This window comes from Notothenia rossii, assembly GCF_949606895.1.
Source record: "Notothenia rossii genome assembly, chromosome: 1".
NCBI lineage: Eukaryota > Metazoa > Chordata > Actinopteri > Perciformes > Nototheniidae > Notothenia > Notothenia rossii.
Window position 1 is genome coordinate 12,015,986 of NC_136912.1, and position 27,871 is coordinate 12,043,856.

General features: G+C 40.2%; 1 protein-coding gene and 1 long non-coding RNA gene across 7 annotated transcripts; one reads left to right on the top strand and one right to left on the bottom strand.

Moving 5' to 3' along the window:
- Positions 1 to 338: 338 nt before the first annotated feature.
- psip1a (PC4 and SFRS1 interacting protein 1a) lies at positions 339 to 11,556 on the bottom strand. Of its 6 annotated transcripts, none has more exons than XM_079652105.1 (17): positions 11,412 to 11,556; positions 11,179 to 11,268; positions 10,886 to 10,962; positions 10,240 to 10,378; positions 9,876 to 9,947; positions 9,423 to 9,542; positions 8,278 to 8,337; positions 8,109 to 8,169; positions 7,570 to 7,666; positions 7,038 to 7,209; positions 6,868 to 6,947; positions 6,506 to 6,561; positions 6,005 to 6,075; positions 5,021 to 5,122; positions 4,706 to 4,907; positions 1,794 to 1,890; positions 339 to 1,003 (listed from the first exon to the last, which is right to left on the bottom strand). In XM_079652105.1, the coding sequence occupies exons 2-17, from the start codon at positions 11,248 to 11,250 to the stop codon at positions 973 to 975; spliced, it is 1,509 nt and encodes a 502-aa protein (XP_079508231.1). In that variant the 5' UTR covers positions 11,251 to 11,268; positions 11,412 to 11,556; the 3' UTR covers positions 339 to 972. The 6 variants fall into 6 exon arrangements, with proteins under 6 accessions (XP_079508231.1, XP_079508230.1, XP_079508229.1 ...); XM_079652104.1 differs by having other exon boundaries at positions 7,570 to 7,660; positions 9,861 to 9,947; XM_079652103.1 differs by having other exon boundaries at positions 9,861 to 9,947.
- Positions 11,557 to 11,847: 291 nt separating this feature from the next.
- Positions 11,848 to 25,567, top strand: LOC307020798. Its single transcript, XR_013802982.1, has 3 exons — positions 11,848 to 11,939; positions 13,470 to 13,665; positions 25,364 to 25,567. It is a non-coding gene; the product is annotated as an uncharacterized lncRNA (long non-coding RNA).
- The last annotated feature ends 2,304 nt before the right edge of the window (positions 25,568 to 27,871 follow it).

Below are 27,871 nucleotides of genomic sequence, written 5' to 3' on the forward strand. Positions count from 1 at the left end.
AATTTCATCCTTAAAACTCAGTTTCATACGGCCAAGCCGCAACAAATCAGACCAAACAGGACCAGCCTTTATGAAGCTGCTGAGAGTTTGAACACTTGAGCTCATAACATTTGAAACTGAGTTTTAAGGATGAAATTCATTTAAAAACCCACAGCCAAAAAAACTAAGACGCAGTCATCTGCTTTTGATTAAAATACTGCCTAAAAATAACAAAAAACCCACCATTCATAGTAAAAAGCCTAGTCAGGAAGTTAAAGGATCAAATGGAACAGGTTTCATCGATAACCCTGGTGGTGATACGGGCAAAGTCTGGTAAAAAGTTGGATACAACAAAGCAATCAAAGGGATACTATGTATGTACTACTTTATTATTGGATGCTGAAACAGGTTATCAGACAGACACAAAAATACTCTTATTTACATCTACGTTTAAAACAAATCTTAAAAACAGACACTTTAACATGTTTTGAGAAAACTTGGCAAAGTTAACTTTGGATTGTTTCAATTTGTGAATCTAAAGGTAATGTGATCTTAAGTACACAAATCCTCTGAAATGTGAATTCTGCAAATGTCAAACTATTTCAATGCATATGAAATGAATGAGTGCAATCAAAAATCTACTCCAAATGAAAAATAGGAACAACAATTATTTATCTTGTTGATGAGCATGCTGTAATTTTCAGGTGCTGCCGATCTACAAGTTCTTACTCTTTACACAGTTATAATTTAAGACTAATGAATGTGTCTGAAAGGTAAGGATTACACAAAGTAAAAAAATAAAACATGATGTCAGTCTATCTCGTGATTAAATGTACTGAAACCTTCAAGCAGCATCACCTACTAACAGTGAGTAAACTGGGAACCAGTGATTATTTCAGTCATCCAAAGGAACTGGACAGAGACCCCAGTCTATCGGACAGAGGTTGTGCGGGAACAGCAGCAAATGTCTTTTTCTTCAGGCAGGTCGGACAATCAAGTGGACTCTTCCTGATCTTTTGGGCCACTAGAGTCAAAGACAATCAAGATAAAGGTTAAGACTCTTGTGATACATAGACCTCCAGTGTCTAAAATAATATTAAAATGAAGTTATTGAGCTACACGGTTTCACTGGATGACATGTTTGAAAACAATGCACATGGTTGCTATGGTTAATCTTGAGCCAATCCCACATCCACTGAAGCTACAGTTTACTAGAGCACCAAATGTGTACTAATCCACACTTTAAAATATTTCAATAAAATATACAATACCCAGCTGTTTTAGGGAAATTAATGACACTTTGAAAATGTGTACAAAAATACAAAAGAAAAAAAGAAAGTACCGAGTGATATACTAACATGGTATTCCCAAACCATAAAAAAGAAAAAATGGCATATAGCTGATCGTGTACTTTTAGAAAATTTTTCTCAGCCAGGTTAATATTTAGTAACTTCTACAATGTATTTGAAACACTCTTGTCTTGTACTACTTTAAGGGACCTTCAGATAATACTGAGAAAAAAGTTTAGTTTAAAGATGCTAATTTCAAAAACTGACAACATTTTAGAGTAATGCTACTAGCAAACCTATAGTGACAGTGTCTAAAGGGTCTCCCGCATGGGGACCAAGCCCCAATACATGTGCCGACAGCTCTACCCACTGAGCCACAGTCAGTATCTTATGACTTTTGTACTGTAAATGTATACATTACTCTGAATGCAACTGATATTAACATGTCATATATGTAAGAAAAGGGGGACAGAACTAAAGAGATCTGCCCCAGTGTTGTCCTTTTCCATGTTTTAGGTCAACTACCTGTGATTCTCTCCCACCGAAGTGTCTTCCAGAAGCTTCTCTCTCTCAGTTTCCAGCCTCTTCTCTTCAGGGCTGATATCACCATTTGTCATCTTGTCTTTAGGCGAAGAACACAGAGAGACACACAGACTTATTGAGCGAGATCATCAATACAACCTGCTGTGAGGAGAACTCACAGCAGCATGTGATGGCACACACTGTGAGCTCCAGACCTTAGGAGATAAACTGGATTTTCCATCCATTTGGCATGCCTTGTTGTAGAAAGAGACCTTTGACAGAGACCCACTTTAGTGGAAGTACATTATGTAAAGAAATAAAGTGAACCAGAGAGCAGGGATGTGGCTGCAGCACTCTGATTACCCTGTTTCTATGGAGCATGTTAACCACAGAGATCCTATGATGTCTTCATGGAAGTGATGGAAGAAACCGACCCAAAGCTTCAATGTCTCCGTTGTCTTGTCGGTTTGATCCAACTGGTCATACTCGATTAATCAATAACCAGCGGTGACGCCTTGTGACGCAACATCACCTAACAAACTGCCCTGTGCTGAAAACTGATACTCACTTGTAAGACTAAAGTATGGAAACTTTTACGCTTTAATTAACATTTTCAACTATTTTAATCCTCATCATCTTACTTAATAAGTGTAAAGCAGCAGCACTCCTGTTACAATGACAGCTACGTCTGTGCTTGCTCTATAAATAATAACGTCAGACCCATTCTACAGAACCATTAGCGTCTTTATTTGGCTATTGTTTATTCATTATTTATAGTGAATTATAGGGCTAGGGATTGAAATTTGAGTTTGTTTTGTTTACTCTCCCTTTGTAGATTGTTTTCCTGATTCAAAAAGCAGAATACTTTAAAGGTTTTTGATGATGTTTGTATTCAGGTTAAGCTCTTTGTCTATGCAATGATGCATATAAGAGTTAGAACTTTGATCGAAATTGAACGTATTGATAGCACAGCAGTTTGTCTCCGAAGCATATCGGCAGCAATGGTTTTGTCTGAAGTTGATACTGTAGATAGTCTTTGTCAGCTGATTGCGTTTTAGAAATCCTTCTCTCACCGCATTGCAACTTATGTTAACGATCAGAAGCCCCTCACCGCGCACAGACTCGCTGAATTAGCTGATGAATTTGGGATAAAGTGTTTCCTATGTTTTCTCAGCGTTCACTGTGACGTGTCTGGGGTCAAGGGGTCATCTGGAGCGAGTCTGCTTCAGACGTATGGCTCGTTCTGTTCCTAACATGCGTCTCTTCTTGCCCTGCAGCTGACTGATAGTAATCTGAAATGAATGTGACAGTGGTTCCTTCCTTCAGGCGGACACCACTGATTTCCAGGAATCGTACTGTAAATATGAAGGTCATCTATGAATTCGGTATCATTTGTTAAAAATGGACCGTGTGTAGAATTTGGCATCAACAAGTGTAACTATGTAGTGTATACCTCTCCGCTTGCCTCTCCTTTTCTGACTACAGCTTTTAAATGAGTGTTTTTAAATGAATGCTCTTAGTGTCTTTCATTGTTGTAAGGCACTTTGAATTGCCTTGTGTTGAAATGTGCTATAGTAGGACGGAGTATTAGTATTAGGGCCACACTTCGATTTCGAGATTAAAGTTGTAGTTTCATAAGTGACTTGAGAAGGAGACAGCAGCAGCGTCCTGCAATAAAATGAGGAATGTGGAGCATCTTGTGAAGCAGTACTTTAGGTTTCTCAAATAAGGAAATACTTAATCTTTTGGCACATCAGCATCAGATTATCATAAGTATTAGAACTTTGAAAGGTTGTGCAAGAAACTGTCTATTATTTAGAAGAAAGAACCAAACGGACTTGGAGGAGATTGTCTCCTTTCTGCAGGAGGAAATGGCTGGTTCTGGCCGACTACAAGGCTATCGTTGGTTACATCTACGAGCTGTTCAAAGGGCATTTGTTGTTTCACAAGAAACGATGAGACTTGTAATCAAGGCTTTGGATCCAGAAGGAGTCGAATCATAGCCTTGTAGTGGAATCGGAATGAGCTCCACATTGACATCAGGACAGCAGAAAGCTTACACATCTTCCGGCGCAGACTGAAAACTCATCTCTTTCGACTCCACTTCGAGCGATAGAGTTTCTAACAACGAATTTCTAACAAAGCACTTATATACTAATAAAGCACTGGCTTATCTAAAGCCAGTTGAGTAGCACTTGAAATGTTTTAGCTCTATGAAACCTGATGTAAACGTAACGTCAGCTAAATGTAATGTAATGTAATGTAGTCAGCCAGAACCAGCCATTTCCTCCTGCAGAAAGGAGACAATCTCCCCCAAGTCTCCTTCTCAAGTCACTTATGAAACTACGACTTTATTCTCGTATTATTACGACTTTATTCTCGAAATCTCTCAGTTTTTTTCTTCTAAGTGTGGCCCTAATACTCCGTCGTACTATATAAATAAACTTGCCTTGCCTTACAGTAACGGCTTCTTGAGTACAAACATGTGGGACTTTCCCCCAACGCTCAGAGGCCATCTTTACCATATCACTTCCTCACGCGGAGGCTGGCGTCTGCACAGCTTTACAAGCATGAGATCAGCGGTGGCCGTCAGGTAGCTTTAAGATGTGAAAGGCCCTCTAGTGCCAGAGTTTGGTTTGTCCGTTCTGAGCTACAGTAGATACGTTGAAATATAGCAAACTCTGTTAAAGAACTGCATACGTATATATTTAGGGTTCATTGTAAACTAATGGTATTAGGGAGAATTTAAAATGGCATTAGGACATTTTCTCACTCATTACATTCCTCAAACCTTCAAATTACTGAACAAATCACATTTTTTACAGGAAGAATAATTGCCTGTCTGTATGTGTTCCAGCCAACAGAAAGAGTTCAACTTTCTTTTGTTAAATGACAGATGTTCTAACAATCATTACCCGAGTTGTTTTCCTTGGCCTGCTCCACTCTCTTCAGCTCTCCCTTCTTGGCGTCCTCGTGCTGCCGCTGCTCAGCTAGAGACTTGTTGAGCACCTGGCTGAGCACACAGTCCCCTTCTCCCACCAGGAACATGCTCTTAAACTTGTTATACAACATGGTGGCCTTGTCCATGATGTCCTGGCTGGCCTTGAATCTGCGAATCTAGAAGATGATGATGAAAACATGTTTCACCACTGAACAAATTGCTTAGAAACACACTGGCTAGTGTAGTTTCATTCTACTAACAGGATGACTCTAAATAGATGTCTGTCTACCTTTTTGAGTGTGGCAATGAGTTCACTGTGTTTCTGAAGGTGTTGGGTCGTCACTTGAAGAGCACTGATCTCATCCAATGCCTCCAAACACTTCTTCACATCCTAGTGAGGAGGGAGCAGGGGACAAAAGTGGCATGGAAGCAACGCAAACAAAAGACATGAGCAGAGTTATTATCAAGATACAAAGCAAACTTAAGCAAGGTTTATTAAAGAGGACTTATTCTTCTCATTTTCATATTTGTGCGTATACTGCGACACGTTTTCATTTATGTTCAAGAAGCTCTTTATTTTTCTCATAATGCCTGTGCTGCAGCACCTCTTTTCCCCCTCTGTCTGACACCAGAGCCCAGTCCGCTCTGATTGGTTAGCTGGTCGGCTCTGTTTTGATTGGTGACCACTTAGAGATGTACCGCCCCTTAGCCCATCACGTACAATGTGTTGGAGCGCTAGCCAGTAGAAGCGCTAGTATTACATAGTGATGTCATCATGTTACAGAAGTAAACTAAGGAGTCCAATCGAGGCGTTTCAGGTAGGAAGGGGGGGGGGGGGGGGGGGGGACTCACTCTGGAGGGGACTTTGGGATTTTAGCCTTTGCAGACCATTTACATACAAAAACCTATAACACACTATAGGAAATGAAAACAAGCCAAAAAGCATTAAAAAAGGACCCATTTAAATGTCCAGTCCGATAAAGTTCAAACGTTAGTGTCCATTTGCATCCTTACGATGTGCATGTCAAAAGGGACAAAGCTAATCTCAGAGAAAGATATAAATAACTTCCAGAAACGTTGCACAAATAGTTATAGTAGTAGTATAGTAACTGTATTTGATGGTCAATCGAGATAAATAACTGATTGTTTTGTCTTCATTTCATCTTCCCCCTTCATTCAAGATAATCACTTCCAGAAGTCTTCAGTGGAAAAATATGCACTTTTAAGATTACATTGTATATTTATGACCAACCAAGCGGTTAGTAGAACTTACAGGGTTGTCGATTTTCAATGAAATCTTGATTTCACTGTGCAGTCTCTGGAGCTTCAAGTCAGTTGACATTTCTGTGGAACAGATAAAATAAATCAAATGTATTATATTAAGTTACCATCTAAACAGACTCTGAATATAAGAATGATATTGGCTTCAAAAACAATTTTCGAGACAGGCAGCAACTTTTTACACATCCGGAAGTTTGTTTTAATGATTGTGGCTTCAAAATCTTTTTTTTTATATTTGTGGGAAAAGTAAGTCAAGTTCTTGATTCAAGACACTCAACAAAGACTTCATTTACATTTGTAAAAATGTAAAACCTGAAGGACTTGTAGAATTAAAATAGAACTGAAAATGTTTTCATCCACTGATCTCACGTTCATAGGGTTATTTTTATTTTATTATTAAAAGGCGGATTTTGAGAGTATTGGCTCATTCCCTAAACATTTCCAATGATAATGAAGTTGCTGGAAGTTTCAATATCTGAGCGACAGAACTGACCCTTTTTCTTGGCTCCTGTCCTCTCCTCATTGTTCTTCCCATCGTCTTTGTTTGGCCTGCAAGAGAGAATAACCACACCATGTCAGAAATAAGCCTCTTATAATGATCGTCATACATTTTAATTAGTGTCAAATACAGTATCAACATGGGGTAGCTGATGAAATGAGTAAGATTTATTCTAATAATCCATTTAAATTATTTCTTGGGTCAAATTATCCATTTTCTTATTAGCCCTTTTCAGATGTTCTTCAAATGTTTCCTCTTAATACGATTGTTATCTGAACACTTGTTGTCTGTTTGTCAAACCAGAATAAGTAACATGATGATATCATCTTGTCATCTTAAATGGGTGTTATACGTACTCTCTCAATTCGTCGGCTTTCCGTCGCCGCGCGTCTTTGTCCATTTCTGAGTTTTGGTTTTTCTTCCTGCCTTTGTTTTTCTGTGATAAAAAGGATAAAGAAAGTGCGTGAAAGCATTTTACTGACTGTAAACACCAATTAGAAATAAGGAAGCATCATGTTAGACCTGCCTCTTCATCATCAGAGCCTGAGGAGCTGTCGTCCTTCTTCTTCTTCTTGGGTTCCGGCTCCTTTCCCTCCGCCTCCTTTCCTTTGCTGTCCTCCTTCTTTCTCTTCTCCTCCTCTCCACTCTTGTTCTTGTCTTCCTGTGACCGCTTTCTCTTTTTCTCAGACTCAGTCTCCCTGAATGTGTGAGCAAAGGTTTGGTAAGACTCAAGAATCAAAGGTTTTATGATCATATGCAAAAAAACGACAGTGAAGTTGTTGGCGATAAAAACCATAACGTGTCACACAGCAAACGTAAGACTCGAGAGAGATGAATTAGCGTTTTAAAATATTGCGAGTGACAAAATGGTGCAGGGACAATTGAGGAATAAGTAAACAAATAAATGTTAATTCAAAGGAAATCAAATAAGCTATGGAGCCAGCTCTCTACCGATACATATTAAATAATTTAGAGATCATTCTGTGCCCACCACCTAAGTTGTGCACAAAAAAAAAAAGTATGGCAAGACTTATGATGTGTGTGTTTCGTGTAGTTACATTTCACTTCCTGAGCCCTGCTGGTCCTGCTGCTGCTGGAGCAAAAGGGACTTCTCACTTTTGGGCTTCCTGCCTCTTCGTTTAGAACCCTCTGCACCTGGACACAAACACACACCACACACACACACACACATAAGTCCAATGTATGCAAAAAGAGAAGAGTTTGCTCAGACTTCTACTTAGAATAGGGTTCCATACCTCGCCAATATCCTACAATTCAACAGTAAATATATTGTTGATAATGATATGTATAGATTTACTGATGTGTGTATTTTCTATTTTGTATTCATGTGCCTTGTTTACATGTTGCCGTCACAAAATAATTTCCCAAATTAGGATCCATAACAGCATCTGAAATCTAATCAATCTCTTTTTAAAATGTGTTTCATGTTAGTTATTTGTATTTGTAGTGCTTATATCCTTCTCCTGTCCGTCAAACATAATTTATTTTGAATGATGTTTGAAAGATTATGAATATGCTTATATTCAACACAAAGACATTCAATCCTCTTATAAGTACCAGGGGTCACACAGCGTACCTGAGGGACTAGCAGGACTGGCAGGAGCGTCCTGTTGTTCAGTCTCCTGCTCAGCATCACTCTGGGATAAAAATAAAAAACAAACCATGTTATAAAATGTTTCCTACAAACCGTTTCTTAAAGATTGTTTACTCACTGAAAGAGAGCCCAAAAATAAAAAACGACTAACCTTTTTTTTCCTTCCTCTTTTCGGTTTGGGAACATCTGTGGATTCTTTCTGTGCCGAGCCCTAAAATGCAACCCTTTTGTTAATTTCATTACAGTCTTTAGTTGTGACTTTTGACTGTTCTTGTAGTTCATTATCATGCGTGCAATTTGTGCAAAACATCGGTACATGTTAAGTGGAGAAGAACTAAGAATAGATCTTTGAGGATCTTTTGCCTCAACAATAACTTACATTTCTGGATCAAAAGCGCCATCTAGTGCACAACTGGGATATTACACTCTCTGAATTCATAACGTGTCAGTGTTAAGGCAGCTGTGTCCAAATTCTATACATAATAGATATAAAGTGCATATACTAATATTAACAATATATACTGATTTAAAATATACAACACTCGTTTCTTCTTTTTTTAACCTTTTATATAAAAAAAAAAGAAGGTATTTCTGTTATAGCTTCCTCATAATGAAATAGTAGTTTTGTGAGAATCTCCACTTTTACACACTGGATTGCAAATGTGCATAGTATTCGTAATGTTTTGGGTATGGTTAGTGTCTATTGTAAAGACACTTATCACTTATTCAAATATTGCAGGGAGCATGGGAAAATACATACAATCGTAAACAGAGTCATACCTTACCTTTCTCGTTAGCACACGGAAAGCCATGCAAAAATAAATTCAAATCAACTCAGTGCAAACAGTAGTGTTGTGAGTATGAGGACGGGGACAGGCAGGACATGGAAAGCAGAAACAGTTACCAGGGTGGTCTCAGAGAGTGAAAACAAAGAAGAATTGTTGATTTTGTCACACAAGACTAAATGTCCCAAACCTAAAATCAATTAGATCAAGAGTCAGCTGTGCTTAAAAGGACATAATTAACTCCATTCACTGATTTTCAGCAGCATCACAGAGACCGTTTCCGAGGAAAAATACGTCATCCCATTAGTGGAATTAACACAGAAAACCCAAAGCAGGCACTCTATCACAACTCCAAGCACCAGTTGAAGTCTGTGGCCACCAACAAGAACTCTGAGTCAAACAGAAACAAACCACCAGTAAAAGAAACCACCAAGTGTCACATGCTTTCTCACAGGGAGGGGGTAAGGCGACCCGCGCCTTTTTATGAGATCCCAGCATGCATTGTACCTACATCCTGGTTCTGAGGACTCTGCTCAGAGATCAGAGACCCTTCCTCCTCCTCCTCCTCCTCTTCCTCATTCTCATTCTCCTCCTCATTCTCATTCTCCTGCTCAGCCTCACTTCCTGGAACCTGAATGCACCCAAGACACAGCATAGGACGCAGTGTGGTGGGGTAAATGAGTCTTCAAAGGGAGAAAAGTTAGCGAGATTCCTTCTGATGCACACTCTACGTATAATTCTTCCACTCTATTAATACAGAAAGACACGTTTAGCTTAGTAAGCTATGGCCTGCACTGATATGAAATTCAGTATGCAGCAGAAACACTTTAGAAGAAGATAAGACGGAAAACAGCAAAAGAAGAAAGAAGCTGACGACACAGGAGCAGACTGTGAAGCGGCTGTGTGAATATTGACTTTCAAATGACAGATTTAAAGAGCAAAAACGTACTTTGGTTTTTGTCACCTTGTCCTCGGCCGCTTCTTCTCCCTCTGGGCTGTTGTCTAAATCCTTTTCAGTGAAGTGAGTGGTCACCGGCTTTAATCAAATGATATACAATAAATGGATTAAGTGAAACAAATTGCTCAAAACTAAAGTAACTTCCTAGCTCCGAACCAAGGTAGCTAAAAATGAATATCAAATCAATTTGGTGGTTCTCATACTGTAGGTTTAGGTAAAAAGTTACAACATGAAGATACAATTTAAAACAGGTGCACATACAATAACATGTCAAAGCTTTCTCTGATCTGAAGTACTCTTGCTTGATGCCTTAGGTACTGTAAATGTCTGGAAGATAAACAATGTCAAAGGTCTTTGGAGGAGGATGTACCTTTGGTGCAGTGAGTTCAACTTTAGGGTTGTTCTCTATCTCCCACAATCCTTCATTGAAGCCTTTCCTCTTGTTGGGCTTGGCGTACTTCTCTTTGTGTTGATGGTACGGGAAGACATCTTTTGGGCCAAGAAATGCTCTGTTTGAAGAAGGTAACACACAATGTCAGCCTATTTAACACTTTGTGTACTTGTAGTGCACGTTTACTGTGAAATGAAACAACAGCATACAGACACTAACTATTCAGCGATAATTAAAAATGTACGCATTTATAGAAAAACCATCAACAGAGCACAATACAGTATAACTTAATTTGAGAAAAAGCTACCTAACTAATGCAAGGATGATTCAAAGATAAGATATTTTTGCCACATATGTGTTCTCTGATCTCTTTCACCTTAGCACCTATGTGTATGTCTTGTGTAAACACTGTACGTGTAAATGTTTTCCAACCTTTTCTCAATAGCAACAGTTTTATTTATTTGTTTTACCTGACCATACAACAACAGATTTTTGCTGCATTTCCTTCAATAGCTGTGGTTTTTTGGCCACGCAGAATAAGTGAAACATTAAATGTTACTTCACCATAATAAAGATCTATCAAACTAAACTAAAATACAAAGATTGTTAGCGGTCAGTTACTAACGTTTCATGGGTGCCAAAGAAGAAGATGGGGAACTTGATGTTGGCTGGCTTCACAGCACCATCCGGGACTTCATCGATCTGGGAGGGGCATTAAAAATAAGGCAGGTGTTTAGTAACAAACATCTACAAAAACATATCCACATTAAAAAGAAAATTGACACATTTTATATTTTCTCAACTGGTTATGCTTAGCTAATCTTACTTTACTGTTGTTTACTTAGTGAAACATATTCAGATGTATTTAAAGAAATGCATAGTATTGGTAAGAGTCCTATGATAAAGCACCATACTTACTCTTGCAGGCCAGTGTGGATAGCCCTTCATCTTGGCAAAGATCAGATCACCAGGTTTCCAATCTCGAGTCATACTGAACGTATTAGTAAACTGGAAAAAGATTAAAGCATGGAACTTAATACAAAAGTAAACGTTTGTTGTGCAATGCATCTAAACATTGTTGAGGCGCATTGAATGAGTCATGAAAACGTGTACAGATACATTCAGCATGTGCAACAATCCGCTACACTGACCTGTAGTTTGTGACGACGTCTATAAGATAGTCGACAATTCTATGTATTTCCGTAAAGTGTTTTGTGGTAGCACAAATTCTAACCAGGAAAACACAACGCTCTTTTTTCCCCACAGTCGGATGCACGTTTTCCGCTCCCGCGCAGGACGTCGACACAGACTGTACCATTATATGACAGGACGGAGGGGGGAGTTTATTTTAATTACACGCCTTTACATATGTTGTGTATTTCAATAAGTAGATCCAACCATTTGTAAACACTTTATTAATATGAACAAGGATTGTGAAGTTAGAGCGTGGGTCTCAATTACGCCACATTGTGTTCTATAAAAACGAGTATCTTTTAAAGTAACCGTGGGTTGCTTGAAGTGTTCGAAAAAAAGTGGGCGTGAACTTCCACGCATGCGCTCTAAATCTGATATTTACAAACATATACAGCCACGTTTACTGTCGTTATCATTACAACTATAAGTATTTATTCAACAAAGAATCCTGTTTTTCTAAAGTATACGACTCACAACATGTACAGGTATGTGTATTAGTGGTAAAGTGTAAATCTCTAATGTTCTTGGTACCTGAAACAGAATCAGAGTGAGAGCTCTGCAGCGGCTCCTCTCTGCTGCTTGGTACTGATGCTGCAGGATCCAACCATTAAAACAACATGTGGGGTTATGCCTGGTCCAGATCTGATCATTAAATTGCCTAAAAAGAAAGGCTCTTTAAGAAAATACAGGGATATGCAATCTTTTTTTTACTTTAAGGATGGGACAACAACTTTGTATTTGAATACAAATGTGAGTACTGTAAGAGAGATAGTCAAACTATCTAATTGTAATGTAATCATGCTGAAAGAAGTAGTGTGAGGGGAAAACAGCTGGTAGAATGAACTCAAAAATATTTGCAAAAAAGCTTAATTGCATGTGCAACACAACTGCCCCGAAAAATAATCATCACAATACTCTCCATTTCTTTTCTCAAAAATATCTTGTTTGAGTTTTCCTCCTCTTTCTTCCTGCATTTAGTTTTTTTGTAAATTTTAATTGTAATTGTAAATTGACGATTTAAACCAGACCTACAGGTTTTTAATTTATATATTTAATAAATGTTCACATCCCTGTAAAATAAATAGATTTGTATTCATTTTTATAATCTATGTATGATTGTGATTATTAAACATACATTTCAAAAATGAAAAGTGTAATGGACAAATGTAGCTCATAAACATAGGCCGCTAGTTGAACTCAATGTGCTGTATTCAGTGACCTCTAGCGGTGAGATCAGGCCTAACACATGAAGCAAAATTTGCTATATGCTCCAAAAATAGCCTAGTTCTTATATCATTTTGGATACATTGCAGATCGGTGTGAACGCTCCTAAAAATCTATTTGGGACTGTTAAGCAATTTCTCTTTTTAAATCTGCAAATCCTATACATTATGACAGTCTCTTTCCACAACTGATCTATTAACTTCCTAGTTAATGATTGAATCCCATATTTAATTTGTACTATTCAATGTTTTCATTTTGAATTTACTTGCGTGACAATCTATTTTTTTAATCATTTAAAATGTTCATTGTTTGGTTGGAGCCTGAGTTCAGATTTTCATTGCCATCACTCGGAATTGTTGTGCACACGATGAAAAATAGATAATGACACATTTTATGTCAACTATGGGTATACTGAGAATTACAATCCTAAAATATACCTATGTAATTGTTTGAATGTTCTCCATAGGCTGATAAATATGTGTTTTAAAAAAATCTTTACATAAGTCGGACACAGGAGCTTTGAAAAACTGCAGATGGTGGAAATGAAGGAAGGTGACCTCAACATTTATGGCCACACAAGTAAGCCTACATAAATCCAAGTGTACTGCATGTGCGTGTGTGTGTGTGTGTGTGTGTGTGTGTGTGTGTGTGTGTGTGTGTGTGTGTGTGTGTGTGTGTGTGTGTGTGTGTGTGTGTGTGTGTGTGTGTGTGTGTGTGTGTGTGTGTGTGTGTGTGTGTGTGTGTGTGTGTGTGTGTGTGTGTGTGTGTGTGTGTGTGTGTGTGTGTTAAAGTCAATAGAAGATGCTGATAGTTGAAGGACAGGCTCATCAGCCACAGGGACCCAGAGAGGGGGATAAGGGAGGAGAGGAGGCCAGGCTAGGCCAGAGGCGAGTGGATGAGACAAAAGAAGACGAGAGAGAGGTGGAACCGGGTCCTTGCCCAGGAATAACTCACAGGAGCTACCCGGCCCCCCGCCCAGCCTGCGAGGTGAGAGACCTCGGTGTTGGACCCCAGCCAGCTTAGTGGGGTTCCTGCTCAGACACACGGCTGTAACAGAGGCCATGGATGAAGCTATTGAAAGATGACAGCAAGTGTGTGTGTGTGTGTGAGACATGAATGTGAGTGTGTATCCTTCACCCTGGCAGAGGAGGTGTTGGCAGAACATCCCGACCCACTCTGTCTCAGAGGGCCACAAAGTCCTGCTACCCTTCCTCACTCATTTGTTAACCTGCCTCTCTTCTTTGCGGCGTCCTCGCTCGCATGCTGAGAGAAGTTACTTTATATATGACCAGCTTCATTCCAAATCCCCTCCCTTACTTCAGTGCTGACCTCTGGCACGTCATGGCAATGAGACCAGGAGATAAGGAAGTTATTTCCCTTTCATGTTCCGCAAAATTAAGCCTAGATAGAGTGTATAACAGTAAGTCGTGAAGTGAGCTCTGATGTCACAGTGACTTGAGCTGGATCATAAGCTGAAAACATGTTTTTTTTTTTTTAAATGGATGTTTCCTACTAGTTATATATATATTAATGTTTTTCCTCTGTTGTGAATGCACTACTTAATTAGAAACCGTCAAATGCAAATCTCACATATTAATTGAATGCTCAAATTAACATTAGCCTAAAAAATATCACTTAAAACATCTACATAATACAAGTTTTGTTTTTGGCAAGTTGCTTAACCTCAAACAAAACATTTTTAAATTAAAAAATAATTCCAAAACAGAAGAGACCTTGCCCTTCTTTTACTTCATAACCTCAACCCATCACTCAGACTACTAAGCCATACTGATCAACATTTATAAAGGTTCAAACTTTGTGAAAAATCATTGATTTGGGATTTTTCACACTTTCCCTGTGGCACCGCCTGAAGGGCACCTTCCCTGGACTTGAATGAGCGATGGTGTCCTTGAGAGTGTGTGTGTTTTTTACGTGTGTGTCATACTGTACACATGGATTGGCATCTTTCCCCTTACTGCTGGCAACCCTTCAGCATGTTAGGGGAATGGACGGGGGTGCCACTGGAGAATGATAAAGTAGTCGCTAAACAGGTCAGTACATTCATTAACACTGTAATATTTGTTGATAAATACTGCTTCATTTGGCAAGGACTTGGCAATGAAGACTTTCAGGAAGTTCTATTAGGTTGAGGACAGAGGCCGTCCTCATAAACCACAAGTTTGAGGGTTTAAAAAGTATTATTTAAAGTGGCACTATTAGCCTTTTTAAGGTTTTCCTTTTCCCGTAGTGTGTTATTTATGTTTTTGTGAATGTTAATGCAAAGGCTAAAATCCCAAAGTTCCCTTCAGATTGAGTTTCTGTCCCACACACTACCCCCCTCCCTGAAAATCCTCCATTGGACTCCTTTGTTTACTTCCGCAACATAGTGACATCACTATGTAACACTTGTGCTTCTATTGGCTAGCACTACAACATATTGTACATGATAGGCTAAGGGGCCGGACTTCTCTTAGCGGTTGACCAATCACATCAGAGCCGACCAGCTACCCAATCAGAGCATTATCATTATATACTAACAAAAAAGGAAACATTTACTCTCAACAATTTATGTTTCCATGGGAACAAACTGACACTGCCCAACTGTCATCACAGATAAGTGTATTGGTATCTCGTGATAAACCACAGATAATAGTGAAATATGTCTTTAGAATCTGCAAATAGCCCATATTTAAAAAAAAACCTGTGTGTTTGCTCATGTAGACTGGCATGGATGTTTCTATTTAATTAAGGGTGAGGATGGGAAAAGGTACAGTTTGTGGGATCTCTAAAAGAGGCGTTCAAGAGCTTCACATAATTACCAAGAAAGATCAGAGGGAGAGTGGGAGAGGAAGAGCCGGGCCCTCGGACAGCAGGTGAGTGTGTGAGGCAGGGGATGACAGATGCTTCTGTCAGCGTTCCAACAGTCGCCGCTTTGTGGGAGCAGCGCAGATGCCTCCTCCCCCGCTCCCTCCTCCCCCCCTCCCCCCTCCCCCCCCCCCTCCCTCCATCCCTCCCTTCCTCTGGACAGGCTGTGATGTGGGGATAACAAGACAGGAGCAGTCCTCTCAGCAGTACAGTGACCACACTGGCACGGTGCTACATGTGGACGGGGGAGAGGCTGAGGTGATGGAGAGGTCCAGGCCTGGGCCCAAGGCTTGAGGAAGTCTCAGTGGCGGTGGGGGGGTTATAAATGTGGGGGTCAGTGTGCGAGGACAGGGGAAGGGCTCTCTCTCCGAGCTGTGGGAACCAGCTGAGACGGGGGTCCGTGGCACTCCTGCCTGTGAGGAAAGCAGATGTTTTCACTCGGGGGCGTGCCAAGTTTGCAGAGCAACCTTCAGCTGCTTGGAGGTCAGGTCTTTAATAAGGGGCCTGTGCACGGGACATTTCAGAGGCAAATGCTTCAACTTTGATACAACAACATATTAATTATGACGTTAGACCATAGGGCAGAGGGTTGTAGCGGAACATCCCACCCCACTGGTTTGGAGCCTCCATCAGGCTGACATTAGCCAAGGCTGGCTGGCAGATTTACTGCTGTCCCAGCACCGGCCCTCTCCTCAACCAGACCTCACTGATGCAGAGGCAGCACTTTGGATTGCTTTCATCACAACTGGCTGTTATGTCTAAACTGGTATCCAAAAGCAACAGTTTCTGTGTGCATTAGACAGCAAATGTTAATGTTTAAAGCTCCATTTAAGCTGCTTTAATCTGTTTTTTTATTTCAAAAAGGTATCAAATGACATAAATGAGGTTAGTTGTAACAATGATCAACTCTGCAGTTCCCTTCAGCTCTACAAAGCTTGTACTGAATTTCATTGCACTAATCCACTCTCTTTTAATAAGACTGAGTCTTAAACGGCCATGGTTAACATTTCTTATTTTCTCCTTTTTCCTGTGATAAAAAATGAATTGCATTTGTTTACCCAAGTTTATAAGTAATTCATGTCATTATGTAGAATGAACAAATCTTTAGTTTTTATCCCCGAGAAAACTGGGTTATTCTTTTGAGATCCAACACAACTGTTTTAAGATTATGACGTAATTAAAATTAGATCATGAAAAAACAGTGGTTCATGAAATAAAAGTAATAACTCCAAATCTGTATGTTGTTATCATTTATTTCAAGATATTGACATAAATAACTTAAATAACTAGTAAAGCATTTCAAAGCTTCTAAAAAGCCAAATGTTTTCTTGAAAGATTGTTAAACACCCAAAAAAAAAGCTAAAAGGAGAGGGAATTTTAGCTTTTATCTGACAACATTCTCAAAACAACTTTCAAAGGTGATGAGATGTCATATTGTCATACAGCATGTTAAAGGTGGGGTAGGTACATTTGAGAAACCGGATCGAGATACACTTTTTGTTATATTCCATGAATGCTCTTAATATCCCGATAGCAATGAATATCTTAAGTGCTTTGACAAAAAATCCATAAACAAATGTCATCTGTGGAAGCCGTAGTACTGTAAAAAGCACAACCAATCATCTGAGCCGGCCCGGCTAAAATAACTGGATGGCCTACCTGCCTGTCAGCCTTCCATCTGTGCACAAACTTATCTCGTGCCCTCTTTGGTCATGTGCGCGTTCGTGTGTGTTGGAGGAGGGGCTCTGTAAGGAAGTGGCAGATTTGTTCCGGCTGTGTATTTTCAAATTCTTGCGCATTCGAGCTGGTTTCGCCAAAATTACCTACCCCACCTTTAATGTATTTTTCCCCCAATTAGAAAAAAACCCCATTATTTCAGGTTTGTGCATCATCTGTAATGTTAAGCGATTCTACAGTTGCAGTTACAGAAAACACCACGAGGCTTATCACTGTTTGTAGTCTGTTCAAAATTTGTACCCAGTGTATGTACTCCAATACCAATGGCTTTCAACTAACCCTCCATATCAATTGTGGGAACCTGTTCCAGCAAACAAGCTCACAAAAGCCGACTGCATGATACCTGCCCTGCATGAAATGGCAAGGAGCCAAAAGAAATATCTGTTGAAAAAGTATCTGTTGAAGAAAGTAGAACATCCAAAAGACAGAGTGACCTAGATATTTAAAATCAGATCAAAAGTGAGTGAATATTAGACTGATATTCAACATTTGGTGAGACATTTGATGAGGTGTTTTTGTTGCTTTGGGGGTCACATTATTCAATGGCTCTTAACTAAGTGGCGCTAAGTTTGTTTTGGAATGTTTCTTCTGCCTTCATCCGCGGGTTAATTACTTATTTTAAGACTTCCATCTCAGCTTCATCACATTCTTCTGTTTTCTAAGTGTGTTGATAAAGGACATTTTCAACATCCGCGTTGCTGCACGAAATAGGACAATTAGTTTCATCATTGAGCCACAACGATTACAAAAAAAGTCATCCTCAAGACTTCATCACTTCCCAGCCAGATGAGTTAAGAAGGAAGTTTCACCTCATCTCAACCTTTGCATTGATTTTCGAGAGAGTGGGAGATCTGGGGATTACTTTGGAGAGCAGCAATGAAGACCTAGCTTATTGGGTCTTTTTTGTATTTGGCAAATGGGCTTGACAAAGATGGAGGAGACAAAATCTAGGGCTTACAGCTGCGGCACCCAATCGGAGGAACTTGAAAGCAGTGCTGGGAAGGGAAGCTGGGAGAGTGGGTGCCTCATTTAGGAGTGGTGCATTTGGACAGGGGGCATGGGGAAATGCTTAACCTAAACCACAGAGGCCCCAACAATCGTCAGGAATTGAGACGTTTTAAACCTTTAACGGGGGACTGTGATCAAAGCGGCAGCGGATCCTCACTTGAGTGTGAAAGCGGAACCAGAGGGAACAGAGGGGATTGTGGGGGATCATGGCAGGTTGAAATCGTAAAATCAGCACATTAGCTTTATAAGGGCGTCAGAATATAGGATGATCAGGGGATCATTGGACCCATGGGGGAACCAAAGAGAATCCAGTATGTACCAGGCTGAGCGGAAGAAAAATGAGGCCACTGCTGAACGAAAAACCTCTCTTATCAAAGATGCAGTTAGAATGTGAAAAATGTGGCTCAATTCCCATGGAAAATAACTAGTTTTGCATTGAAAACTGTCATCTTTAAGTATACTCTATGTTGATATTAGCAATACATCAAATGCCACCATGAGCAGCTTTCATCATATCAAACTTTTCTCTTTAAGTTCAGTTTCAAAGTCATTTAAAATCTGACCATCATCTCATAACAGTTCCTCCTCATACCTCCCCGTGCCATTTTCTATGATGATCTGAGCCTTGCAGATCCAGGTATGGACCTCACGTCTCCTTCCCTTTTTAAAACCCACCTCAAACAGAGCACAAATTAGTCAGGTTCTTACCCCCTCTCGCTGCAGCCTTTCCCAGTCGCAGGGCTAATTCAGAGGAGCACTAGCCTTGGGTAGCAGGGATTCTTGCTATACTGAATTATAAATCAAAGAGCACGTACATGAAACCACTTGCTAATTACACGTTCACACCTCTCCTTTTTCTCCACTGTGTCACTTTATACTGGCTCTGATCACTGGGAGGTAGTGGAAGGAACAGAAACCTGGATCTGGCTCTGGGATAATCATGGCTAAGTGACTGAGCGAAGATGATAGCAATTATTTTCCTGTGATTACCATATGCTACATTGATGTTAATGCCCACCACTTGCTCAAACTTTGGGCTGTGTCCTTGATGTGTGATCCCCAGGTAATACACCTAGAGTAGAGGCCAAACTGCACTGCGCTCATCTCTTCTGTACCTTCAGCTTAAGATATTTTTATCTGCAAAATCCCTCCTCTCCTGCACTGTATTTGTGACTTCTTCATCCCCTTCATGTCCTCTGAGTGTCATTCTCCAACCCCCCTCCATCTGCGAGGCAAACCAATTTATCACCGACCAAAAGAGGGCCTTCACTTTGTCTGCTTTTTGAGGCTCTCCCACCGTAAGTTGCTCTCCTAATGAAAGGAGGTGCTGCGTCCCGGTCAGTCCACTGAGACTTCAGGGGGCAAGAAGTCCAGTTCCAAGCCCAACTTGGGGAAGTAATTACCCCTCTGGTGGGCCGCAGAGAGGAGCCCCTACAGCCGGCCAGAGCAACTCACACACTGTGGACTTATGGGCACGTGGCCCGGCCCCCATCGTTAGGGAGGTCCCTGAAGCTGGATGTCATATGACCCGGACGGGGGTGATGCAAAGGGGTCGACTCAGCACGCCTTGGCCCGAATAGTCGGTATTGGCGAAAGGATCGGAGGACCGGTGCCAAACTCAGCAGAGAAGAGGAGGAAATAGGTAGATGGAGGAGGAGGGGCTTTGACAGGAAGAGGAATGAAGTGTCAGGGAGAGATAAATAACGAGGGGAAAGCGGGCAGCAGGTGACCCGCCGCAGGGCTGCCTCGTCGGGACAGTGACCGACTGACCTCCGATTGGCTCTCGCGGGGGCCACCCACTGGTCACCTACTTCCACACTGTCACTGGGGGTGCGTGCCCAACATGACGGACTACAGAGAAGCAGAGATCACCACCACTAACAGACCTTTATAAAATAAATGCAGTGTAGATGAGCTCTGACCAGAGGAGGAGCTTTAGGTCAAGGAATTGGAGCAGGCACACTGTACTCCGCACATTTTTATTACATCTATGGCCCATATTCTACCCACCTCTTTGACTTGTGAGGACTTTATTCACTTCTCGCCAGTAGTGGAATGTATTATTCAGGTACACTTACTCATTTTACTTAAGTACACATTTGAGAGTTTCCATTTATCAGTTTCTGACTCAGTTTTTGTAAATAGTTGCGGAATTTTACATTCAAGATATATGATGAGTTTATGTTGCATACACATTAATGCCTCAGAATTGATAAACCAATAATATTAAATAATGTGGAGGGGGCATTTTACTCTCAATCATAGCTCCACCTTTTCAATGCACGGCTTTTGTACATTCTAGTAATGCTACTTGCACTCAAGCAAAGGATCTGAATACTTATTTTACAATTGCTTCTTGCAAACATTTTCATTTGAAATGATCAATGAAGGGAGACCAGTAGTGATAACCTGTTCAATTATTTAAAATTCTTGGGGTTTAACAGATTCATTATCTTTCTTATTATACAATTGTCGCAGTATCACTGATTTAATTGAAGGCAGTATATATAATTTTCAAAATGCTCTACACCCAAATAAACCCACAAAGCTTCTTTAACTGATAAAAAAGACATCACGCCACAAACGATCAGCTGAGTGTTCTTAAAAAAAACTTCCTCTAGCAAATTTTTCTTCTTTCCTCTACTTTTTTTCCTCATGAATCAGTGTCTGAGTTTCTAATGTAATTTACTTCAGTGAGATGCCTGGGATGCCCATCATTCTCTCTATCTGTTCCTGGTGGTATTGATCCTGCTCTCTGACCAATTTGAGATCTGCCTCCACAGGAGCTGTTGCCTCCATATCTGCACCACTGGACCAGACACAACAGCACTTCTCCACTTATAGTATCAAATGAATTGTCTTTCGGATTTGGAGTCTGTAGTCTCTAAACTTTACTGCCTGGATAAAACTCCAGTTGTATCAAATAATGTTTGGTTAAAACTACAGTGGCCAGATTGTTAAGGTATTTACTGAGTTGTTTATTCTTCAGAAACTCAAATGACTTGCAACACTTATTTTTGCAAAAACGTTCACACCATTAAAGAGGCCCATTTATTATTTATTATCCCTTTCCTTTAGTATACTGTATAGGGTCTTGTGCATTTAAATGGTCTGTAAAGGCTAAATTCCAAACTCTAGAGCAGGGGTGTCAAACTCAAGGCCCGGGGGCCAAATCCAGCCCGCGACTTCATTTCATGCGGCCCCACAAGAGCATGCAAAGAATATAACATGTTTATTATACGGTTATATGGCGAATTACAGAAGCACGTTGCCCATAAACTACATATCCCACAATGCATCTCATTTGGACCTTTTTCTTAAATTTTGACTTTTTTTCCAGAATTTGGCTTTTCTTTTAAAATAATTTTGTGCAACCATAATGCTGATGTGGTCCAAGATTAAATTGAGTTTGACACCCCTGCTCTAGAGGGAGTTTTGGTTTTTCTTTAGCGCTCCAACACATAGTACGTAATATAAGGGATAAGGGGTTGGACATTTTAAGTGGTTGACAAATCACAAAAGAGCCAGCCAGCAAAAAAATACCTTTTTGAACATTAAAGCATGTAAACATGTCACAGTAGAGACACAAAACACAAAAACATTTACCTGCAAATGATCATAATAGGGCCCTTTACAGAGAATTTAATCAAAATGCTACTGCAGGATACGATGTCCTGTCCAATTTGGTTTACTTCCACTTTTTAAAATGTTAAATTCCTCTAGGTTTTTAGTAGTGTTCTTTTATTTCTTTGTTGTAAAAAACGAAGAACTTTAAAGGAACCAAGCTGCTTAATTAAATGTGATGGGTCACAGTGAGTGATCTGATTTCCAGTTGGATCAATGCAAGAGGATCCTGGAGAATTGTAGCATTACTTTGGCTCACATGCATAGTCTTGATTAGACTGTAGTTTGTGGTCTGAAGGGGGCCCCTGGGAAGCAGTGGCTCTCCGCTGTGAGACAAGAGGGGCCTGGTTAATAACTTTATGATTATGTGTGTGTGTGTGGCAATGAAAGAGTGTGTATGTGGGCTCTATGCTTCACATCCAAACACATCTTTGCCCAAGGCAGTCAAATGAACCGTATCCCATAATAGTCAGGCTTCTGCCCTGAGGAGAGGTGACAGCAGGCCAGGCTTGAGTCGTCATGGCGATGGCCCATGCAGAAAGTCGATACTCGGTGAGGAGGGGAATTGAGGGGAGGGTGCAGAGCAAGGGTTGAAGGAAGAGCAGATCAATTTTACTGTTTGATCTTGCACAGGCTCTGAATAAATGTATATTTTAAGATGTCTTTTTTTCTCTCTCTGCGAAAACATTGACATTCTTCATGTTGATTCTTGACTTTTGTGGATTGAGACTTGATGCTATCCAACATCTTGGACTTGTTATTCCTACAGTGGTTTTCCTGTACTCCTGCAGCCGGGCTAAGGTGGCTAAACACGGGCAGAGCTCTGAAGGTTGTGGCTGAGACGCAGACGTGCTCCTCTCGGCCCGCTGCTGCACAAACACAGACGGCGGCTATTCTGGCCACCGTCCACCACCACACACTCACTTACAGACTCACACACACGTACACACCTCTTAATGGCGTCCACACCCAGCCAAAGTCATCTGGACCCACATTCAAGTGCTTTCAGATATCAGTTTTCCCTCCATCAGTGGCTCCTTCTCTCTTGACCACACATAATCATATCCTCTCAGGCACATTGTTTTCGTCTGAACACTTCTTGCTTTCACTTGTAGCTGAAGACACACACAGAAGACAAACCTTACTTCTTTATTCAAAGCTCACTGATGCAAGACTGACGCAAAATGCTCCAACGCTTGGACAGTGCCAAATAGCGATGCACAAATGGTAAACAGTGTTGCGTTGGGTTGCGTTCGGCTCCAGCGGTACCATCAGACACATTGTATCAATGTTGGTGTTACAGAAAAACACAAAAAGCCTCTTAGCCTGACAGTAGGAATGGTATCTGTTTAAAATCCCTTGAAAGAGTCAAGCCCATATTTCCTTTTGTGCTTTTCTTGTCTGGCCATTAAAATGTTAGTTTTTAGTTCATGAAGACATGGTGTATGGGTTTAAAACACACCCTCCACAAAGTGCAAAGGGTCTGCGAGGATTTGGCCCATTTACAGCCCTGTCTTACTCCTCCTTCTACTAAAACATGGCTATCCACGCTACCTCCCTTCATCCCTGCAGTCCTTCTTGTCCTTGATCTGGTTTAAATAACAGGCACTGCTGCCATAATTATGATTTTATCTAATTTAACATCACTGGATTAAACTGATTCAAGGTTAGACGGATTGGAAATAAACAGGGATTTGAGCAAGAGTTAATGAATTATGCCAACTGGACATTTGTCTGAATTATTTATTGTCTGTATGATATTAAAGCTATGGGGTGATTAGCAATTTAAATGTCTTGAGGAGTGGGGGTGTTATTACGGTCTATATACGTTATATGAAAGTGAACATATGTATCCAAATAAATGTCTAAATTATTTATTGTCTGTATGATGTTAAAGCTATTTGGTGATTAGCAATTTATATGTCCTGAAAAGGAGATATATAACAGTTACTTACATGTCTCTGTAATGTTTGTTCAAAAGGCAGATTCCCGTATTACTTCAGATCCATAAATGATGCTGTTGACTGGGAGAGAAAGTGCTGCAACACTCAATGTAATATCAAATGAAATAACATAAAAGAACTTCAGATCATAACAGCGGTGACCATTCCTCCTCTCCTGATTTAACAGTTTTATTAATGTTTATTTTTAACATGTAGTTCTTTTCTCAGCTGACCAGCCACATACATTCATTTTCTACATAAAGAAATACAAACATAGTCAAATGGACAGCTTAAAATACAGAACGTGGTCAGAAAAACATGGAAGACATCCACAACTACAAATTAGAAAGTTCAAAAACACATTTTAAATTGTTCCTGTTTTCTCAACAAAGAAATCTAAGTTGTTCAAGACTGATACTCTTTAAGGTTTGTTTAAGGCACTTTACACTTCATTGGAGGATTGGCATTTGCACAATTTATAAATACATAATAAATAATATGATATCATTGTATTGTATATTGTGTAGGATGCCAAAGTGTTTTCTTTATAAATTGTATGAATGGGTGACATAACATTCATGCATTTTACTTTTGTAATTTGTTAAGGTTAAGCTAATTGTAAGAATTTTAGACTTTTGGGATAATTAACTTTAAATCAACTTTGTATTTTATAAGATTAGTGTATTCACGTAAAAGCTTGATTTGTAAAGTAACCAGCTTGAAAAAATTTATTGTATAACAGAAATGTCATGAATTCTTTTTGGATAGAAGTATTAAGTAGCATGAAATGAAAATATGTTGAGTTAATTTTTTTTTTTTATTCATTTATTTAACAGGGAGAGTGCACATTAATGAACATTTCTGTAAATGTGCAAGAGTTAGCCAAGAGGCTATTTTTCATCTGTAGTCCCTGGACAGATTTTAAAAGTCAACCGAATATATGGAGTAGATTTATATGGTCACACAAATTAAGGACTGGACATTTCATCAGTATTTCACTCTGTCAGTCATAATACCTCAAGAAGATGTTGATAAGTATGCAAGTGCATGTGTTTTTATTTCATAAAAACACTTGAATCTTTTGTGCAATTGAATTTTAAAGCGGGGTAATAAAACACAATGATCCGCACCCAGAGGAATATTTGACATACGCAGAGAACCATGGTGCTTATGAGATTCCACTCTGTCAATATGGATCTTAATACCACTCAGCCTTTCCATTTTATGTGTGAGTGTGAGTATTTCCCCCTTTCCGGGAAGTGCTATCCATGAGTGTACTCTATTTGGTATTCTACTGTTCACAGCTTAATGTGTGTGTATGTTTGTATATGTGTGTGTGTGTGTGTGTGTGTGTGTGTGTGTGTGTGTGTGTGTGTGTGTGTGTGTGTGTGTGTGTGTGTGTGTGTGTGTGTGTGTGTGTGTGTGTGTGTGTGTGTGTGTGTGTGTGTGTGTGTGTGTGTGTGTGTGTGTGTGTGTGTGTGTGTGTGTGTGTGTGTGTGTGTGTGTAGGATCCTCACAGGAGCTGCGCGCTGGAGCACAGTGTGCGACCTGCAGCGGCCCTCTGCAGCAGGACTGTGAGCTAATAACGCAGCAGCGGGGCCTGCAGGACGCCGGTGTGTTGGCCCCTGTGCTCCGTGGCGCCAGCATGCTGCAGCTCTCCCCTGCCTGACCCCTGACCCCCGCCCCAGCTAATGAGCAGGTAGGAGGGCTGAGCCGGGGGCCTTACAGCAGCTGAGTTCCACTCCGAGGGGCCGGATGATGACATTCGTCCTCCACGCTGAAAACAGAGGAGGAAGAAGTACACAGATTTTACACTGAAGTGAAAGTAACAATATTAAAGTATAAAAAAAGAACAAGAGATTCCATTTCAACAAGAGCCTGCTTAAATATGTTGTGTATTGTGTGTGAACTGTGTGTGGTGCTGTGTATGATGGTTGTTATTTTTAAAGACTTTACATTTTATATTAATTAAATGGACAATAAACGAAAAATCGACCTTTAATAAAAATACTCTGTTACAAGTAAAAAAGTCCTGCATCTAAAATCTAACTCAAGTAAAAGCACAAAAGTATTGATATCAGACTATATTTGAAGTACTAACAGTAAAAGTACTCGCTAGGCCTAATAGCCCATTGAAGAATCGTTTATGAGTTACTGGATTATGATTATCGATGCATTAGTGTTTTCATTACTGGTGAAGGTGGAGCTAATTTTAATGACCTTGTATCATTCTAATTTATTTATTTTGTATATAAGCTAATAATCTAAATATATGAAGTAATTAAAGCTGTCAGATAGAAGTATAAGTAGCATCAAATGGAAATATTCCATTAAAGGACATGTACCTAAAATATTGATCTTGAGCACTATACTTGAGTAGAAATACTTCAATACACTCCATTGCTGAAAACAGTGTGAGGGAGGCAGCTCGGTGTGAACTTGACCCTTAAATCACGGGAGGCCTTGGGTAAACATGCAAAATCACAGGAGCAAAAACACATCGCTGCATTAATAATTCAGTTACCATAATAATGACATGCCTGTATCTCAGTTTGGTGCCTTTGCTGAGGGCATGTTAATGTGACCGTGTCTGTGAGGACCATCCCTTTCTTTTCCTTCTCTCGCCTCCATCCTTCTCTCCCTTCATGGGACGGCCACTGCTACCAGCCAGCCACAGCCACAGGGACCTCATTAACACAACATAAATGATGGGATGCTGATAAAGCAGTCACTGGTGCCATCGCAGGGCAGCACGCCGCTGCGCTACTACACAGTGCGCGCACACACACACACACACACACACACACACACACACACACACACACACACACACACACACACACACACACACACACACACACACACACACACACACACACACACACACACACACACACACACACACACACACACACACACACACACACAGCACACACAGCACACACAGTCCACACATCACACACAGCACACCGACCTGGCCGACTGTGTTTACTTGGTAGAGTGAGTCTGTTATGCTTGCTTGCAGAGATGTGGAAAGAGTGTGTGTTTGTGTGTGTGTGTGTGTGTGTGTGTGTGTGTGTGTGTGTGTGTGTGTGTGTGTGTGTGTGTGTGTGTGTGTGTGTGTGCGTGCGTGCGTGTGTGTGTGTGTGTGTGTGTGTGTGTGTGTGTGTGTGTGTGTGTTTTTGTGTGTGTTCATCTGTGTCTGGCCATTGCCACCTCGGTGAGGGTGTGATTAACTCAGTTCACAGAGGCTGTGTTAATTACTGCTGTACATATTTTGACAATTTTACAGCAGACATGTCATCCTACCATCTTTTCCAATCTAGGTTACCATGCATTTCTTTATCTTTACTAAGAAATATGAGAAAAAAGCAGTTATATAAATGCCACACATTAGCCCCAATGAATAAGACCATTTGAATTATTTCAACATTTTGGGAAAATGCGCTCAATGGCTTTTTGGCACAGAGTTTGACGAGAATATCAACACCATTGTCAATTGTATCTGTAACTATTGTATTCACATTTTTTATCGGCTGTAGCAGCTTCCTGGCAACCTAGCAGTGGCATAAAAACAGATTGTGGTTGCTATCATGACTGCTCATGTCCATGGGCTTCTAAATATTGTTTCAAAACAGCTCCCTTTAACCTTCTAAAACATGTTGCCCCTCATGCTTTTCAGAAATCTACACTAACTTGAACATCAGCACACATACTATATTTCCAGTCATGTTTATCCACCCAGAATCTATTCAAGCAGATCTTGAACCTGTGTGCTGTGTTCACAAAACATGAACACAATGCTGTATTCAACTCACACAATTTCTATTTTCTTATTTGCCCCTAGGTTGGCTCCTCTGGGTTTAAGGGGAGAAAATAAACCTGCAGATAAATCTCTGAGTAAGGATGCAGTATGGTACACAATCCAGAAAAGTATTCTTCTCACTTCCCTCTAAAGCAGAGAGTGAGACACACAGCAGGTGGATGGAAAGTGTGAATTGTGTTCTGGGCTTTAA

What these genes read in the sequence shown, in the direction of transcription:
- psip1a (XM_079652103.1), bottom strand. Translation starts at nt 11,250, where the DNA reads ATGACTCGAGATTGGAAACCTGGTGATCTGATCTTTGCCAAGATGAAG. An exon ending in TTCTTTGGCACCCATGAAAC is followed by an intron (nt 10,379 to 10,885) that starts GTTAGTAACTGA and finishes TTCTTCAAACAG; the next exon opens with AGCATTTCTTGGCCCAAAAG. An exon ending in AGAGTCCTCAGAACCAGGAT is followed by an intron (nt 8,338 to 9,422) that starts GTAGGTACAATG and finishes GTTGCATTTTAG; the next exon opens with GGCTCGGCACAGAAAGAATC.